Source organism: Vitis vinifera, chromosome 5, assembly GCF_030704535.1.
Source record: "Vitis vinifera cultivar Pinot Noir 40024 chromosome 5, ASM3070453v1".
NCBI lineage: Eukaryota > Viridiplantae > Streptophyta > Magnoliopsida > Vitales > Vitaceae > Vitis > Vitis vinifera.
In genome coordinates this window covers 10,479,681-10,499,295 of record NC_081809.1, presented here as the reverse complement: position 1 = coordinate 10,499,295, position 19,615 = coordinate 10,479,681, and the positions used below count along the sequence as shown (strand labels likewise).

Sequence of the window (19,615 nt, the reverse complement as noted above, 5' to 3'; positions counted from 1 at the left end):
TTCGTGATTACCGATATTTTCATCCTTGGGAGGAGGAGCATGTATAGAGTTTTCCAAAGGGGGAATGACAAAGAAAAAGAAAAAAAAAAGAGCGAGGAAGAATGAGATAACTAGAGAGAGATAATCAGAGAAAGAGATGGAATTGCAGAGGAGGGGTGTGGTGATGGTTTGGAGAGTGAGGATGGCTTGAGAGGAGCTTTCCAGGTATGACTACCGTGAGCTTTTTATCTTCCATTTCCACATTGATTTTCTTTCGTTTTCAGCTGCTTTCCTAGGTATTGATTTGTTGATTGGTGGGGCTCTTTATCATGTTCATTATGCGATATCTAGAGATATTGGCTGCATTTTTTTTTCTTTGAATCGGTTTGTTTGCCCATGAAATGTGGCTACCATTGGTTCGTTTTGTTTCTTTTTCCCATGCTCTGTTTCCTTGATTGTCTTTCTCTGTTTTCTGTGAGCATTTTCGGTGCATGGCATTATATGTATCATCACTTGATGATGTTAAAGATTGGCTTCGGGATGTTGTTTGAGCTTGATACCCAAGTCATGAAAAAGAGTGGCTCAGGTCCAAGGAATGGTGAGCAATATAGGGCGTCGTTCGTGGAAGAGGAGTGGGATGAGGATGAGGATGTGGTGGTCTTTGTCCCAGGTGAGTTGGTTGCAGAAGAAGTTGTTGCTGGTCATGAATCCACTGATGAAGCTGTTAATCTCGAGAAGTGTATTGACATGGGTCTTTCTCATGAAAATGATCCTCTTCCATTGAATTTATATTATGGAGATTGCAGCAAGCACGCTGGAGGTTCCAAGGAATTTAATGAAAATGAACAAAAACCCTTCATAGATATGGAGGAAAATCATTGTGGTTCTAAACAACCTACCACAAATGGCTTTTGATTCTTTTGAAATGATTGGAAGTGAAAACCCTCTTTCTATCCCTGTACCACTTGATGAAGAGTCCAATAGGATATTGATGGTGGGCCTCTCATAAAGTTCACGTGCCTTTTTCCACATCCACTCCATGCCTGCATTTAAAAAAAAAATTGTTTTGACTCCACATTTTTTCATCCTATAGATTTTTTTAGGTCCCAAATTTCATTTTTCAATAATTTTCTAAAGTCCTAATTTTTTTAAAATTTTCGAAATTTCCCTTTCCAAAGTTTCATTTTTTAAAATTCAATTTTTCGAAAGTCCATTTTTCAAATAATTTTTTTCGGACTACCATTCTCAAAATTTTCTAAAGTTTTCCACAAATTAAAAAATTCCAAGTTTAATGTCTAAAATGCAATCTATTTATTTATTTTTATTTTTTAAAAGAAAAACTTTTAATGTTAAAAGCTTTATTTCTTTATTTATTTTGTTTATTCTTTTTTTAATTCTCAAATAATTCTTTAAAATCTCCTAAAATTCCAAAGTTCCAAATTTATTCATTTATTATTTTTTTAAAAATACCGTTTCCGAAATAATATTCCAAAATCTGATTTTAAATTTAGTTTACAAAAATTTAATTCTCGAAATTCAATTTTCCAAAACTTTAATTTTTCAAAATGCAATTCTCGAAACAATTTTCTAAAATTCTAATTTTAAATTTAATTTTCCAAAAATTCCACAATTCTGAATTTAATTTTTCAAATGCCACCTTCAAATAAATTTTCGAAACTCCAATTCCTTTCAAATCAAATTTTCAAAAATTTTATTTTCGAATAATTCTTCAAAATTCCCTTTTCTTAAATTTAATTTTCAAATTTCCATTTTCAAATAAGTTTTTGAAATTTCGATCCTCAAATTTAATTTTTAGAAAAAAAAAACTCCCATTTTTAAATAATTCTTCAAAATTCCCAATTTCTGAATTTAATTTCCAATTTCCAAAATTTCAATTTTTACAATTATTTCTTTAATCATAATTATTTTCGTTATTATTTTATTTATTTATTTATTTATTTTAAAATTCCATCTTTAAATAATTCTTCAAAATTTTGATTTCCAAATTTCAAAATTCCAATCTTCACATTTATTTATTTAATCATTATTATTTTCATCATAATTATTTATTTATTCATTTATTTATTATTTTTAAAATTCCATCTTTAAATAATTCTCCAAAATTCCGATTTCCAAATTTAATTCCCAATTTTCGAAATTCCGACTTTCCAATTTCCGAATTTAATTTCCAATTTCAAAATTTTCAATTTTCACATTTATTTATTTGATCATTATTATTTTCGTTATAATTCTTATTCTATTTATTAATTTTTTTAAAAAAAATTCTATCTTTAAATAATTCTTTAAAATTTCGGTTTCCAAATTTAAATTCCAATTTCAGAAATTCCAATTTTCACATTTATTTATTTAATCATTATTATTTTCGTTATAATTCTTATTCTATTTATTTATTTATTCATTCATTTAAAAAATTAAAATTCCATTTTTAAATAATCCCTCAAAATCCGGATTTCCAAATTTAATTTCTAATTTCCAAAATTCCATTTTTCACATTTATTTATTTAATCATTATTATTTTGTTATAATTCTTATTCTATTTATTTATTTATTCATTCATTTTAAAAATTCCATTTTTAAATAATCCCTCAAAATCCCAATTTCCAAATTTAATTTCCAATTCCAAAATTCCATTTTTCACATTTATTTATTTAATCATTATTATTTTCGTTATTATCATTATTTTATTTATTTAATTATTTATTTTTAAAATTCCATCTTTAAATAATTCTTCAGAATTCCAATTCTTAAATTTAATTTTCAAAATTCCAATTCTTAAATTTAATTTCCATAATTCCAATTCTTAAATTTAATTTCCATAATTCCAATTCTTAAATTTAATTTCCAAAATTCTAATTTTAAAATTTAATTTTCAAAACTCCAATTCTTAGATAATTTTAACATTTCCAATTTATTTCAAATTTAATTTCCAAAATTCCAATTCTTAAATTTAATTCCCAAGACTCCAATTTTCAAATAATTTTCGAGACTCCAATTTTCAAATAAATTTCAAAAATCCAATTTTTTTTTCGAACAGTTTTAATTCCACTTTGGTTTTCAAATAATCTTTTGTTTATCTTGATTTTACATAAGCAATAATGAATTTTTCATGATTTTGAAATAATGAAATTTGTGAAACCAATTTATGCAAGATAAATTGGGCTTTGGTAGTAGCCTTACATATAAGTTTTCTCTTCTGATTATCGACTGTCATGCTTAATGAATATTGCTTGATTTTTTATCCTGATCCTTGATGTGCATGTGATAATTTTATACTTGAGCTAACCTTGTTTCCATGATAGTGCACTATTACTTCCTACTAAGGTACGCTGCTACTTCTACTTCATCTATTTATTCATTCTCATGCTCGATTTGTTTTATTATTTGATCATTTTATTGGTATCCATTGATTTCCTTATCAATTGTCACGCTTATTTCACTTTATTTAGTAGAGACCCATTTTTAGGGGTTTAGAGGGGTGCTACGGTCTTTACCGTACCTTCCCAATGAGTAACCTGACCTCTGAACCCAGACTTGGTTTTTCATAGACCTGTTTTTCCAAATAAGGAGTCACGCTTACGGTTTTTCTTTCTTATTTTGTTTTCCCTTTAAAAAAAAAATAAAACAAAAATAAGTGGCGACTCCAAGTCTTTTTCTAAAAATCAAATTTTCACCAAATAAATGAAAAAAAACGAGTTTCACCGTCGAGTTGGAACGCATCGAGCCGAAATGCGGGATCCACAGTTTTATTAATTTTTTGAACGGTTTTATTTCTTTTGGGAGTGAAAGTTAGGTCTATCTTCCATAATCTCCCAATTTGTTTATTTTTCCTTTGGCATGAACAAAATTTCAATTTTCTTATAATATTAATTTTTTTTAAATGTCACATATTATCTTCTATATGAAATAATTTTTTTTAAAAAAATCTTTAGTATAATATTTTATTAAAATAATTTATTTTGAGATGTTTTTTTTTATTACAATTAAGTAAAAAAAAATCTTATTTTTTTTCTTATCTATTAATCAAGGTAAATAAAATTTTTAAACATTCATTTTAACCTATAAAATGTTTTTGATAAATAGAAAATTGTTATCAAATTTTATCATTAAGTTTTAAAATTGGAAAACAATAATAAGATATAATATTTTGCTACCACAACCACTTTAAAAAGTAGTTTCTCCTATCAGAAAATCATTTATCAATATTTATTACCAACTTATAAATTCACTACAAATTCCTCATCTATTATTAATTTTTTTTTCTTTAAACATTTTGATTATTTTACTTAAAATCATGCAACATACATTATTATTATTTTTTTATCATCTTTTCTATCATATGCTAATAAGTGAGTAATGAATAGCAAAACTACAAAATAATAATAATAATAATAATAATAATAATAATAATAATATATTTTGTTTTTACTATTTTTTTTTACTACTAGTAACCACTTGATAATTTTGCACAAGTGAAAGGAACCATGGGACCAGATTTGGTATATGAGAATGAGGAGTGAGAATGAAATAAAAAATAGTTCTAATGAAAATAAAATTTCACTCATAAATAAGATTTTATGAGTGAAATTTCAATAGGTGTCCAAGGGATTTGGATTCCCTTAACATAAGAATTAATGTAAATGTGTTAAAATTACTATTTTACCACATTATTTTTATTAGGTTATATGATTTTTTATGATTAATTTTTATTTATATGCTATTTTTATTATTTTAAAATAAAAATAAAAAACTATTTGAAACTATGTGTCAGAATATTGTTACCAAACATTCAAATAGAAATAAATAATCATCCCATTGTTACATTTTTTTTGTGTCCAAATACAAGAATTGAAATCACCAAATTTAATTCTATCCACATAAAAATAGGAATGGAAATAAAATATTCCTCATACTATTCCTTATTTTCATGATAATAGTGTATCATTATCATTTTCTTTATATTCGGGGGTCCTTGAAGAACAAATAAAAACAAAAAATTAGGATTTGCTAAAAGTAGTGGTTAATGAATTTAAAGCAGCTATGAATTTGAGACACTTCCCGATTACTACTAGGGATGGAATGAAAATTTTCTTATTTGAACAACACTTTAACCTTAATAATAAATCGTTATTAAAGCATATTGACATTTCTGTAATAAGAGCTAATGGTTGGTTATGAGTTTGTTACTCTGGCTCCCATATAGACTAGCCTTTTAGCTTTATTGCATTTTGTAGAGGATCAGAGTATCAATGAATTCTCTCTTTCTCTCACCTTTATTCATTCATTCTTTCTTGTAAAACCTGTAATATGGTATTAGAGCAATTCTTTTTTTTTTGCTCATTCTTTGACATTCCTTCTCTTTTTTTGTTTAATGGTTGGGGTAATCAACCCAATCAACGAGCTATGATTGGATCATCCAAAGTGTTAGCAATAAAGGATATGAGTAACCCCTTTTACCTTCATAATAGTGATCATCTTGGACTCATCCTTGTCTCACACCACTTAACTAGGAGCAATTACAATACATGGAGCAAAGCTATGGCCATGACATTAACAACAAAGAACAAGATTGGTTTCGTTGATGGAACCATTCCTTGTGTAGCTCCAATTGATTTCCTCTTTAATGCTTGGAATCATTGCAATAACATGGTGACCTTGTGGATTCTCAACTCTATTTTGAAGGATATTGTAGATAGCTTGATGTACATTGCTACAACAACCAAGATCTAAACCGAATTACACGATTGTTTTTAGTAGAGCAATGCTCCTTAGGTTTTTTAACTTAGGAAACATCTTGTAGCACTTCAATAGGAAGCTCTTGACATCAACACTTATTACACTATATTCAAGGTTCGTAGGGAAAAATTTAAGAATTTTTAACCATTACCAGTCTGTCATTGTGGAGGTTTGCAAGCATGGTTAGAATATCAACAATAAGAGAATGTGATTTAGTTCATAATGGAGTTATATGATTCATATGCCCAGACGAGGGGTCAAATTTTAATGATGAAGCCTTTTTCATCTCTATCAAAGGTTTTTGCATTAGTTATCTAGGAAAAACAACTACGATCTATCAACAATTGAATTTCATTTTTTACAAAGCCTCTTCATCTAGGTGATGCAAGTTCTGCTTTGGTTAATGCTCATATTGGGAATTCAGCTCCGAAACGAAAACGTGAGCGACCTCAATATAGCCACTATAGACTACAAGGCCATATCATTGATCGTTGTTATAAATTGCATGGATACTTAGGTACAAGCCCAATCCAAGACTCAATTGAGCAAGGCCCAAGCTAATCAGACCATTTCTATTGTCTCTAAGGACTCGAGAGAACCACATACATGATGTTTGGTAGTCTCTCTTCTAATCAATGTCAGCAACTAATCGCCCTTATGAGTTCGCAGCTACAATGTAGCTTACATGCCATTGTGGAATCACAGCAACAAGGTGGTCCCTTAGTTTCTAGCAACTTTAGTGCTAAATTGACTCTTTCTTCTTGTGATTCATTTCATCCTTGATTTGTTCAAAGATTCTTTCTCGTCTTTCAATTTGAGTGTCATTTTTCCCACCGATGAATTTGTTATCATTACCCGTATAGAATCAATCGAGTTATTTAACCATTTCACTCTAAAAAGTGTCTTATATGTTCCACAATTTCAATTTAACCTCCTTTCGATCAATGCTCTCACTCAAACTCATTGTTACTCTATCCAATTTGAGTATGAATCTTATTTTATTCAAGATTATCCAGGGAAAGATGATTGAGATGGGTAAGTGTAGTAGCAATCTTTATGTTTTGGATCCAACCAATCTTTTTCCCACACTATTTTGCATCTCAGGTGTTTGTAATAATGTTTCTAAGACTGATCATGAACTTTGGCATACTCATTTAGGACACCCTTCCTATGTAAGACTTAATTTGTAGAAAAATATATTGAATTTCAAGTAAGTTGTTGATCATTCACCACATTGTTCTATTTATCATTTGGCTAAGCAAAAGCGGTTGTAGTTTCCCATTTCCAATTCTATTTCACAATGTTCTTTTGATTTGTTGCATATAGACATATGAGGTGCTTTTCATTTACCAAAACATGACGGTTTTCTATATTTTCTAACAAATGTGGATGATTATTCTCACTTTACTTTGGTGTACTTGTTGAAAGCAAAGTCTAATGTCAATATCATTTTTCCTATCTTTTGCACTTTCATTCACACACAATTTGGGGCTAACATTAGATCGGTTTGTAGTGATAATGCACTTGAACTTACTTTTTGGATTACTTTGATGAAAATGGGTGTAGACCCTTTTTGAAAGTGAGGGGGGCCCGGGGAGAATTTCTTTCTTCTCATTTTCATTACATTTGTTGAAGTGAGAGGGGGAGACCTCCCCATGCACGGGACCAGCCGCATAGGCAACTGACCAAGGGCATGGCTGCCCATGAAGGTAGTTGGGGGGGGGGGAGCCATGTTGGCTGATGAGGGAATAGGAAAGTGGGAGAGAGAGGTTTTCATGGCCAGTTTCCAGGGGTTTTCTTGAGCTTGAGAGGCAAGGAAACGGTAAAAAAAGGAAAATCAAGGAGTGAATATAATTTTGGGAGAGAAAGCTTGTTGGAAAGAAAGGAGAAGCTGAGAAGGTTGCTTTGAGGACACCCAGACAACCCTTGAGCTTGGTATGTTCCCGTTTCTCAATATACTATTCTATTCTCTACTGATCTAGGAGTATGGTTTTGATTGTTTGCTGTGGACGTCAAGGGCCACGGGATTGTTTTGATCGAATATGTTTGAGCTGGGAGATACTCCCATTTCATGGTGACTGCTTCATTAGTGTTTTACATGGTTTGAGACTCCTGGAAGAGTAGAAATAAATTGACCCCATGCAAAGAGAGGGATTCAGAGGAAGGTCCTCTAACTTGTTTAAAGGATGGGAAGGCAAAACAGTAGCATTATGGGTTTTGATTTGGTTTGCAAAACTTTAACAGAACCCATCATCCACCAATATTCGTCACATGATCCATTTCCCTTTTTTTTCATCACCTTACTCGTGCCTTGCTCACCGTCAGTGGCCTAAACCAACCCATAGCCCATCTCTTACACCATGCATGGCTGTCCAAAGCCCTTCCAAATCACCCACTCACGCACATGAGGGACCATGCAAAGCTATCCACCTCTCCTATACCCATTTTCTCTCACTAGCTTTTCCTTTTAATCCTCACACTCATGATCTCCGTTTTCATACTCATTCTTCAAGCTTACCTAACACATTCAGCCCCCACTCATCATGTATATCATCACCCTCCCATACATAACCATTTCCTACTTACCCATTTCTCCCATCATCACCTTTTCTCTCTCTACCTCCTACCACTCATCCCACTACCCATAACCCTCATCTTCATTCCCATGCAAATGTTCACCACACCACATCCATCTCCAACCCTCCACCCTCCATACCCGTTTTCTCATCACCCTACCCATCCTAACCATCCATGCATATGGTCCCTTTAAATATCCACATACCCATCACCACTATTTCTCTCTCTAAACCTTCACATACCCACTACCACCTTTTCTCTCTCTACACCACGCCATGCATCCACTCCACTCTCTATGCTCTCTCATGCATGCCCATTACTCACATACCCGAAAAAAATCGTGTCTCTTCCTATACGTGAGGCATCTTTAGTGCACTCTCCATCAATATAAGAGGGTCTCCAAGGAGTGGGGTTGAAGGAAGGATCCGGTTGGGGTGGTGGGCTGTGAGGGAGTTTGGAGCCTTTCAGGCTTGCCCATAGGTGGAGGTTTGAGCCCAAGCCTAGGTTTGTGATAGAAATGCGTTTTGGGCTTGCCCATATTGGCCTTGAATTTGGGCTTAAGTTAAAGCACCCGGCCCAAGTTGATGTTAAGATGATGCCTTGGGCTTGCCCATGTTGAGAATTGATTTGGGCTTAAGTTAAAGCTCCCGGCCCAAGTTGATGTTAAGATGATGCCTTGGGCTTGCCCATGTTGGCCTTGAACTTGGGTGTAAGTTGGAGCCCAGACCCAAGCTCTTGGTGACGGTTTTGGGCTTGAGTTGGAGCCCAACCCAGGCATGTTGATGAAGGGTCCCATGCCCCCTATGCTAGCCACCCTCATTGGCCCATGCCCACATCCATTTAGCCCATTAGGTTGCCCAAATCCAAACAATTCTCTTAAAAGCCTCTAATATCCATAATTAATTAATTCAACCATTCCCTCTTATTTGTTATCTTATTTTATTTCTACCAATTTATTTAACTCATCTTAATGACAATTAAAAGACAGATTATTATTATTAATTATATTTTTTATCTTGAAATTTATACTATTCAATTTCACTAGTTTAAACATTACGATTGTTAATTATTATTATTACTTCGTACACATCTATTTATCATCTTTTAAAAATCTCACTCATTAAAGTTAAATTCTAATCCTTCAAAAACCCCATATCTTAATTTAATTTTTCAATAATTAGTTTAAATCTTATTTTCATCTATTAGGACTATTATCATATGTTTATATAGCTATCTAAAGTCTAAATCTTTCAAGGAAACCATGTCTTAATTTAATTCTTCAATAATTAGTTCAAATGTTATCCTCATCATTTAGAATCATTATCCCATATCTATTTAAAGTCCAATCTTCCGAAAACCCCATGTCCTAATTTAACTTTCGATCCCAGAAATTCCATTATCCGCCTAAATGTTATTTTCAGTAGTTAGAATTCTTATCCCCTATCTATTTATTTATTTAAGGTCCAACTCTTCAAAAATTCAACGTCCTAATTTAATTTTTAATCCTAAAAATTCTACTACTCACTTTCTATTCGTTTAAAATATTGTTTCCATTAAGTAGCATTATTATTCCATATTATCTATTTAATCCAATCGTTAAAGTTCAATTCATCAAAACCCGACTTCCAAATCTAATTTCCAACCTCAAAAGCTCCGTCGTCCATATATCGCCATTTAATGATTATTCTCGTTATTAATGCTATCCCATCCACTCGCTTATTCAGTTATTCATATACCAAAGATCTCATCTCTAAATAAATTCTTAAGTTTTCAATCTCTAAATTCACATATTCAAATCTCTCAAATTCCATATTTCGCAATTATTTACCTAAACTTTGTTACTTCACCATCGTTATTATTTCATCCCTTTACTTATTCCCCTTATTTAAAATCCTGAACTCTCAAATCATTTTCAAAGTTTCCAACCTCGTTCAAATTTAATTTCTAAAAATTCTCATTCCCGCATTTAATTCCTGAAAGTCCGATCTTCAAATAAACTCTAAAATCCCGATTTTCTTTAAATAACTCTCGAGACTCCATTTTTTTCAAATGAATTTCAAAAATCCGATTTTCTCTCAAATAGCTTAATTCCATTCTGGTCTTCAAACAATCTTCTGCTCCTCTTGTTTTTAATAAGCATGAACGAATTTTTTGTAATTCCAAACAATGGAATTTATGGGATTAATTCATGTAAAATAAACGGGTTTCGGCAGGGGCCCCACATATGTGATTGATCGATTGATTGACTAATAGATTGATTTGATTATGATACATGATTGATTTATCCTGCTCTCTGACATGCATGCTAGAAACTATTCCTAAATTGTGCACTAACCCCTCTATTGATAGCGCATGGTGGATCGTTGCCCAAGTATGTACCCATTTTCCCTCTAATCATTGTCTATGCATGTCTCGACTCTTATGTGTGCATGATAATTCAGGATATTCATTGATTTACTCATCAATTGCCATGATTGCTTCATTTTATTAGTAGAGAACCGACTTTAGGGACTTAGAAGGGTGCTACGGTCTTTACCGTACCTTCCCGATAAGTAACCTGACCCCCGAACCCAATCCGGTTTTTCATAGACCACCTCTTCCAAAATAAGGAGTCACACTTAGGGTTTTTCTTTCTTATTTTGTTTACCCTTTAAAAATAAAACAAAAATAAGTGGCAACTCCAAGTCAATTTTTCTCAACCAAATAAATGAATCAATTTTTCAAAATAAAAATCGAGCTCGCCATCGAATGGGAAACGCATGAGCCGAAATGCGGGGTCCACAATGGGATTTTGTCATTTCACTCATGTGTTAACACTCCTCAACAAAATTTTGTGGTAAAGCATAAGCATCAACATTGGCTTGGGCATTACTATTTCAATCCAATATTCCACTATTTTAGTCCTTGCTTGTTTTTTTTTTTTTTTCACATTTTATTTTATTTTATTTGAATTCGTAAGCTAAGAGTTAGTTACGATCGAGTTTGTTACTTTGACTCCCATGTAGACTAGTCTTTTGGTTTTATTGCATTTTGTAGAGAATCAGAGTATCAATGAATTTTCTCTTTCTCTAACCTCTATTCATTCTTTTTGGTAACACCAATAATAATTGTGATTCTAAATGACTCAAAGTTATAAAAATAATAAATTAATTTAAGTAAAATTAAAGGAATATAACTCCCGCATAATTCATTTATATTAATTAAAAATTTAAGAGAATATATTAATTATGTTTTTTGCCATTAAATTCCTTTATTATTTGGTTACCAATTATAAAACTAAAATAACCATAATTGAGAAAACAAAAATCCAGAATTCACTCAAGAAGAAGAATTTATTCATGATAGCAAAAATCTTTTTTTTTTTTTTTCTTTCATTTCATGCAAAGCCCGTTAAATTGAGAAAAAAATAAATTTTTTTGAAAATATTTTAATTAGAAATAATAATAATCCATGGGAATAATAAGATAAAGAGAATGTTGCAAAAGAAGAAATTGTGACTCAATTATTTCTTGTTTGAGAGGTGTTCTAGGTATTGTTTTGTTTTGCTGTGTATTTTTATTTTCTAACTTTGTCTTATTCATGATGGAACTCATAAAGAAATGAGAGTGGGAGATCCCAAGATGAGCACCCTTAATCGTCGGACTTTGAGATATCCTTTCTAGCATAAAAAAAATCCTAAGGTCAGCCAACCAAATTCCAAGGCTGTTGGCGTTCTTCCTTGAAGCTACCTCCTACCTTGCTCATTGTACTTTTTTATTGTCATTGATAAAGCTTGACCACAATTTTATGACCCTTTAATTAGGCAAAGAGGAAGGTTTTGTTCAAGTTCATTCCTCCCATGGGGATGATTTCTTGTCGTCCAACTACCAGTAAAATTACTTGTTCTCCATTCAATCCTCCTATTGTCCTTTTCATTCCTCCCATAAGGATGATTTGTTGTCATCCAACATCCAACTACCAATAAAACTACTTGTTCTCCATTCAGTCCTCCTATTGTCCTTTTCATTCCTTCCATGGAAATGATTTCTTGTCATCCAACCACAAGTAAAACTACTTGGTTTTCATTCAATCCTCCTATTGTCCTTCTAGATGTATTGTTTGTTTGAGGAAATTATAAGCGATTAGAAGATTGATAAATTTTAATCATGCTTAGTTAAATATAGTACGAGATAAGATAAGAAATATAATAAGATAGGTGGTAAAATATATTATTCCATCTATTTTTTATATCCCTTCTATATGTGAATTTTAAGCCAAGAAATAGGATAGACAAAAAATTATTCTTTTCAGGGATTTTTTTATATTACTTATTTTCAAAAATGAATTATTTTATTACAAAAATAAATATATAATTAAATAAGAATAACTAAAAAATATGTATAAAATCTATTGTAAGATAATATTAATATATGTAGTAATCAATGTACATACGAATTATATTTATATATTGAATAACATAATATCATATATCATCAATGTTTTAAAAATCGGACCGGACCGGCCGGTCTGACCGCCGACCGGTCACCATTCCAGTCCGGTCCAGTCATTTGGACCGGATTGGGATCGAACCAGGGTTGGACCGCTTGAACCGGCGGTCCAACCGGTGAACCAGAAAAATCGGCCGGTTCAAATGATTTTAATTTTTTTTTTAAAGAAACATCAAAATGACGTCGTTTTGGAGTCTTATATAACAAAATGAAAATCTGAAAACCTGCAAGCTGCAACCTCCAAAGTCCAACCCTTTCTCCTCCGCCCGCCGTTGATGCGTCCCAGCCGCGACACTAAGACAAATATCGCCGACGGCTTGCGACACCCACACAAGTCCCGTCAGCGACCCACGACACCCACATAGGTATCGCTAGAGTTGGAAAGCCCCCCCCCCCCCCCCCCCCCCCCCCCTTTCTCCCGGCTGGTAGCCCGCCCTGGGGTTGGAGTTTGCCCAGTGAGTTACGTTGATTGTGGGGTAACGGGGTTTGCCCGATAAGGTGCGTCGATTGTGGGGTAACGGGGTTTGCCCAATAAGGTGCCCCTTTTACCAATACAACTTATGGTATTTGGAATTGTGTGGATCGGGCTTTAATATTTACTGTTTACTAGTAAAACTCTCTTATGTAATGATGAATAATACACTTGTAACTTATGATTCCTCATTTCCCTTCCATGTCACGGTTATGGTGGATTCAATGAAAATGTTTATTAGAGTCTCCTTACAGTTTGTCTTATTGACATTGTGTAAGTTGGAATATGATGAGTAACAGAGCCAAGTGCTTGTAGTCATTTTCCAACTTGTGATTTTTAATCACTAATTATACTTTGAAGCCAGACCAAAATATATTGATTTCTGTGCCTTTTGTCAATTTTTAGTTTCTTGTTATGGTCTGCCTAAAATATTTTTTTTCAAATATTTTATATGATAAGAGGTTTCAGTTTCAAGTTTCAATATGCCCACACATATTATCCTCAAAGCCAAATTTGAAATTTCTACATATGGTAGCCAATTTTGAGCTTGAAATATGGTAAAACAGAAGTCCCATCAAGCCCTTTTGAGTAGCAATAGAGAACATAGTCTCTCACTGTGGTTTCCCTGTATTTTGGTTACAGGTAAACCAACATTAATTACAAATTTACTTGTATAAGATCACCAACATTAATTACAAATTTACAAGGGCTCCAGACATTGGGGGAACATCAACCCACTGATCTTGATGAAGAACTTCGAGGCCTCCAATGTGGTCTTGTCGAAGTATAGTAAGGAAGTTATTGTCAAAATGCTTTGTGGTGCCCATGGTTAGCTCTGGTTGTGGACATGCTAGATAATAGTGACACAATATGGCAAGCCCTTCAACACAATCCATGTCTTTTAAGTGGTTTGAATTGAGCTCAACAACCTCAGATATTAACTTCAACAATTTAAGTCCTAATCTCATGGTTTGCTCCTTGTACCCCATCAATATATCTCTACAAAATTACTTTAGAATTTAGATAAATTTATAATTGGATCAAAACATGCTTGTTATAATGACCATTATTTATTTAGATAAATTTACCCATTGATATGTGATTGTTATAAATTATTGATGACTTCATTATAAATCATTAAATTGTTGATGACTTCCATTCTCTACGTTAATGTGAGATTTTTGTTTCTAATTTGATAAGGAAATAAAAAAAAATGGAATCAAACTTGACTCCATCCTCTGGTCAAGATTCAACTACCAATTCTCAATCAACTAGAAGTAAGACCGATCTTGCATGGGAGCATGTTTCTGAAGAAAGATATGCAAATGGAAGGAAAACTCTTATTTGTTTGTATTGTAAAAAGATTACAAAAGGTGGGGGTATTCATAGAATGAAACAACATCTTGTTGGAGTGAAAGGAGATATTGGTCCATGTAAATCGGTTCCTCCTTATGTCAGATTTCGAATGGAAAATTCTTTGGAAGAGTTTGTGAATTCTAAGAAAGCAACCTAAGAAGCATATAAATATAGAAATCCTTATGGTCCTAATGTGTCACAATTTGAAGGGGATATGGCAAAAGGTGAAAAAGAGGTTCAAGAAATGCAAAGTCCTATGGCAACTAATAGTGGAAAAAGGAAAAAAATCAAAGTATTTTGCACCAAGAAATACTCAAGGATCTCAACCTTCCATGAAGAGTGTACTAGTTAGGAAATAAGCTATTTGGAGAGCGGATATGGCGGTTGGGAGATTCTTTTATGATGCATGCATTCCTATTAATGCAGTGAATTCCTTCTACTTCAAGCCAATGTTGGATGCTATATCTGCAATTGGTCCTAGATATAAAGGTCCAAATTACCATCAACTATGGGTTAATCTTTTAAAGGATGCCAAGAAGGAAGTTTAGTTACTTGTGGACTCTTATCATGCAATTTGGGCAAAAGTTGGTTGTACAATAATGGGTGATGATTGGACAGATAATAGACAAAGAACACTCATCAACTTCCTTGTGTATTGTCCTGAAGGAATATCGTTTGTGAAATCTGTTGATGCTTCGGACATTGTCAAGGATGCAACTAATTTGTTTCAGTTATTTGATGAGGTGATTGAATGGGTTGGTCCACTCAATGTATTTCATATAGTGACTGATAATGTAGCAAATTATGTGGCCGCGGGGAGATTGATTTCTCAGAAGCATAAACACATTAATTGGTCACCTTGTGCAGCTCATTGCCTTAATTTGATCTTTAAGGATATTGGTAAGATGGACCATGTTGCTAAACTTGTAAGACGTGCATCAAATGTGACAATTTTTGTGTATAATCATGTTGCTTTGTTAAGTTGGTTGAGAAAAAGAGAAAGATGGATAGAGATTTTGCAACCTAGTGCAACTCGCTTTGCTACTACATTTATTGCACTCAAGAGTCTTCATGATCATAAACATGACTTGCAAGCTTTGGTGACTAGTAAGTTTTTTGTGGACTCTAGATATTCAAAGGATTATAAAAGCAAAGTTGCAGTTTCCATCATCTTGGATAATAGATTTTGGAATGATTGTTTGATTGTTGTGAATCTTATGTCTCCACTAATGCGCTTATTGCGTATTGTTGATTGTGATGAGAGGCCTTCGATGGGATATGTGTATGAAGGCATGTATAGGGTTCGTTTGGGCATCAAGAAATTGTTTAACTACAGCGAAAGACTATACAAGCCTTATACAGAGATCATAAAGCAACGTTGGGATCAACAACTAAAGAAAAGCATTCATTCAACAGCTTATTGGTTGAATCCATGTTTCTAGTATGATCAGGAAAACTTTTGTAATAAGCCAAATGTTATTGGAGGTGTCATGGATGTTATTGATCAGAAAGTTCTAAAAGGCAAGCTTGAAACAATGAATGAAATGAAGTTATTTCATGATCGATTGGGAAGTTTTGGAAGAGACCTTGCTTATTCTTCACGTGAAGTACTTCAACCTAGTAAAAGATTATATTCATTTATTAGTATGTTTATTCTTTTTTATTAGTTACCTACTTACTATTTAATATTTTAAACTTGCTAATGTGTTTTATTTTTTTTTTCTTATTTTTAATGTGAAATGGTAACTAGATGAATGGTGGAGGCTACATGGATACAGTGCACCACATTTGCAAAAGTTAGCCATTCAAATATTGAGCCAAATCGCATCATCTTCTGGATGTGAGAGGAATTGGAGTGTCTTTGAACGTATACATACCAAAAGAAGGAATAGATTGGAACATCAAAGGCTTAATGATCTTGTATACGTTCATTACAATTTACGACTAAAAAATCGGTATAAATGTTTTCTTAGTTGTTTTGAATTTAAATTCTTCTATTCACAATTATGAATAATTATATGTTTTTTTTTAGGTTCTATAGCAAGAAAAGAATCTATGATCCCATTGACTATGCATGCATTGATGAGACCGATTTTTGGGTAGTTCATGACGATCAGCCAACAGAGTTAGATGTTGAAGAATTGGAAAATCTTCTATATGAAGAAGGGTCAATTCCAATAAATGAAGTAGAAGGTTCAAGTTCTCACATTGGTTAGTAAAATATTTAAACTTATAAAAGTTCAATAATTATATTTTTTTCTTCAAAAATGATTTCTTGTTGATATATATTCAATATTTTTGTAGATGATGAGGATGGTGGTAACGTGGCTATAGAAGGGCTTGATGTGGAGAACTTTGGTTTTTCAAATGCTCATTTTCAATCTCCATATTCCAATTTCCAAAATGAATGAAGACATGAATTTTATATTTATTAGTATGCAAAAATCTTCATGAATATTCAAACATTGACATGTTATATTTTTATTTTGAGTAATTATTTAAGTGTTATGGACCTATGGTTGACATTTGTATTATCTATTATGGACAATGTGTTAAGTTAACAACTCTTTGATAATTTGGTTATTATAGGATAGTAATGGTTTGATTATTTGATAAATATTGAGTTTATTGACATTATGAATGTATAACATCTTATATTGTGTTATAGATATCATATATGATAATTGATGACTTTTACAAGTAAAAATTTTTGTGACAAAACTCAACAGACAAAGTAGACACTGTCAAAATTTATATAGAATTTATTAATTTTTTATAATATATAAAATAATAAAACATATATTTATGACGTCACCGGTTTGATAGCGGTTCAACCGCCGGTTCGACCAGTGAACCGTGAACCGGTAACTTTTCCGGTTCAATGACCGGTCCGGTTCTGAAAACATTGTATATCGTAATGAATATCATATTTATTGGATATAATATTTTAGAATATTATACCCGGAAATGAGATATTATGATATACATATTCTATCTCGTCAATCAAACATAACACTTAGGTTTGAAAACATATGATTTATAATATTATGATTTTATGATAGTGGAAGGTTAAACTTTTTTAATATTAATTATTTCTAAATTCCCTTAATAGGTTAGGCTTTTAAAACTTTTTGTCTTTTGAAAGGTTTGTACTTGTCTCATAATCCCTCTTGGCCATGGAAAAAAATCAACTCTTCCACCAACAAAATAAGAGATTCAAATTGATGAATATAATTTATAATGCATATGGAGATTATAGATTCTATGGATTCAACATCCAATAAGCCTACTTGTTTAGATTCGAGTCCTTAGCCAGGTATCCCACTTTTGGATTTACTTATGCTTAGTTTGTAACTAATATTTTGTTTTATTGGTTTTCATTTTTAAGCTTTAAATATGTTTTTTTTTTAAAAAAAGAATTAAATCTTATGAATCATAACTTGATTATGTTGTTATTCTAACTTTTAGGTTATATTTGATTCTCAAAAAGTATTAAGGAAAAAAAATGCTAAGAATAATTGGAAATTTATTCATTTTTAAATTATTTAATCTTTAAATCAATGAGTTAAATAAATAAAATGAGTTTGAAGTAATATATAAAAATAATTTATTTATTTTAAATGTATTTTTTAATTCTTCTTTATTTTTTTTCTCTTTTTCCTTTTTATTTTCTTTCAAATTTTTCGGAGAACCAAATATAGTCTTGGTCATTTTTTCAATAATAAATTACATTTTTTTTTATAACAAAATTGTAGTAAATGGAGCGAGTCGAGAAATTTATTTGAGCCAGTTGGTGTGTCACTAGAGTTCCGCTGGAAGATGCAGCTAAGTGAACGGATCATGCTGGCCCAGACCATCCTTATTTGGGCCTAGTGGCCCTTCGGAATAGCTCCAATCGGGCTAAAAATTTAATTCTTAGACTGGGCATGGCCTCTGTGTGAAATTCAACTCAATGAATTCTACTTTCCCAAACTAATTATTTTAGAAATAATTTTGTATCTTAAAAAATTATTTTATATTTCGTTCCGAGAGACTTTTATGTAATGCACATAAACTTTAATTCAATTTGATTATTAAAATCGTAAACAGTTGTAATCCTAATAAATTTGATTAAATTGAACTCCAACTACCTTATTACATAGATTTTAAAACTAGAAAATAATTAATTTATCAACCCAAAAAATATATATATTTTACGTGTGCATTCTACTTCTACTCACTTTCCTTGGATTATAAGTTGTGCATTTTTTTTCAATTTATTTTATATTATTTATTGACCCAGTTTTTTTTATTAAAATTAAATTAAAAACAATTGCTGTTAGTGTAATATAATTTGTTATATTCGATAATAATATTTAGTGTATTAATAAAAATCTTAAAATTTTTAAATGTACTTTCATAGTCTTGATCAATAATAAAAATATTATTTTTATAGATATATTGGTAATTTGATTTTAGGAATATATTGAAAAATATTTTGATATAAATGAATAAAACGAAAATGAATCAAAATTCATAAAAATATTAGAATTTTTTTTTAAAATTAATATAAAAAAAATAATAGATATTTTAAAGTTATTTTATTGAAAATTTTGATATATATATTTAATAAGTTGTTTTAGTTTGAAGAAATAAATTAATAATATATACATCAAAAGTTTTCAAATCCAGCTTTGAGAAGAAGCATGATCATAGGCACATATTTACACATGGCGGCTCCATCTCTGTTGGTGAGTACTCGCATGTGGTTCTTAGTCTCTTCAAAGTGTGGGTTTATTGGGGAATTTTGATAATTGTACGGTAAATTTAAATTTAATTTTTTTAAAATACAATATATTGAAAAATATTTCCAAATTTATAATACTTTTCGTCACTTTGAGAGGTGTCTCTTGAAAAAATACCTTCCATTATTTTTATATCAATGATACATGTTTAAAAAAATTTGAATTTATATTCAAGGTATCTCTTCAAGAAATATCTTTCACAATTT

At 31.4% G+C, this 19,615-nt stretch overlaps 1 protein-coding gene across 1 annotated transcript; it reads left to right on the top strand.

Annotated features, from left to right (window-relative positions):
- The first annotated feature begins 15,224 nt into the window (after window positions 1–15,224).
- On the top strand, window positions 15,225–16,067 carry LOC100264945 (uncharacterized). The gene has a single exon (XM_010646913.1). The coding sequence runs from the start codon at window positions 15,225–15,227 to the stop codon at window positions 16,065–16,067; it is 843 nt and encodes a 280-aa protein (XP_010645215.1).
- The last annotated feature ends 3,548 nt before the right edge of the window (window positions 16,068–19,615 follow it).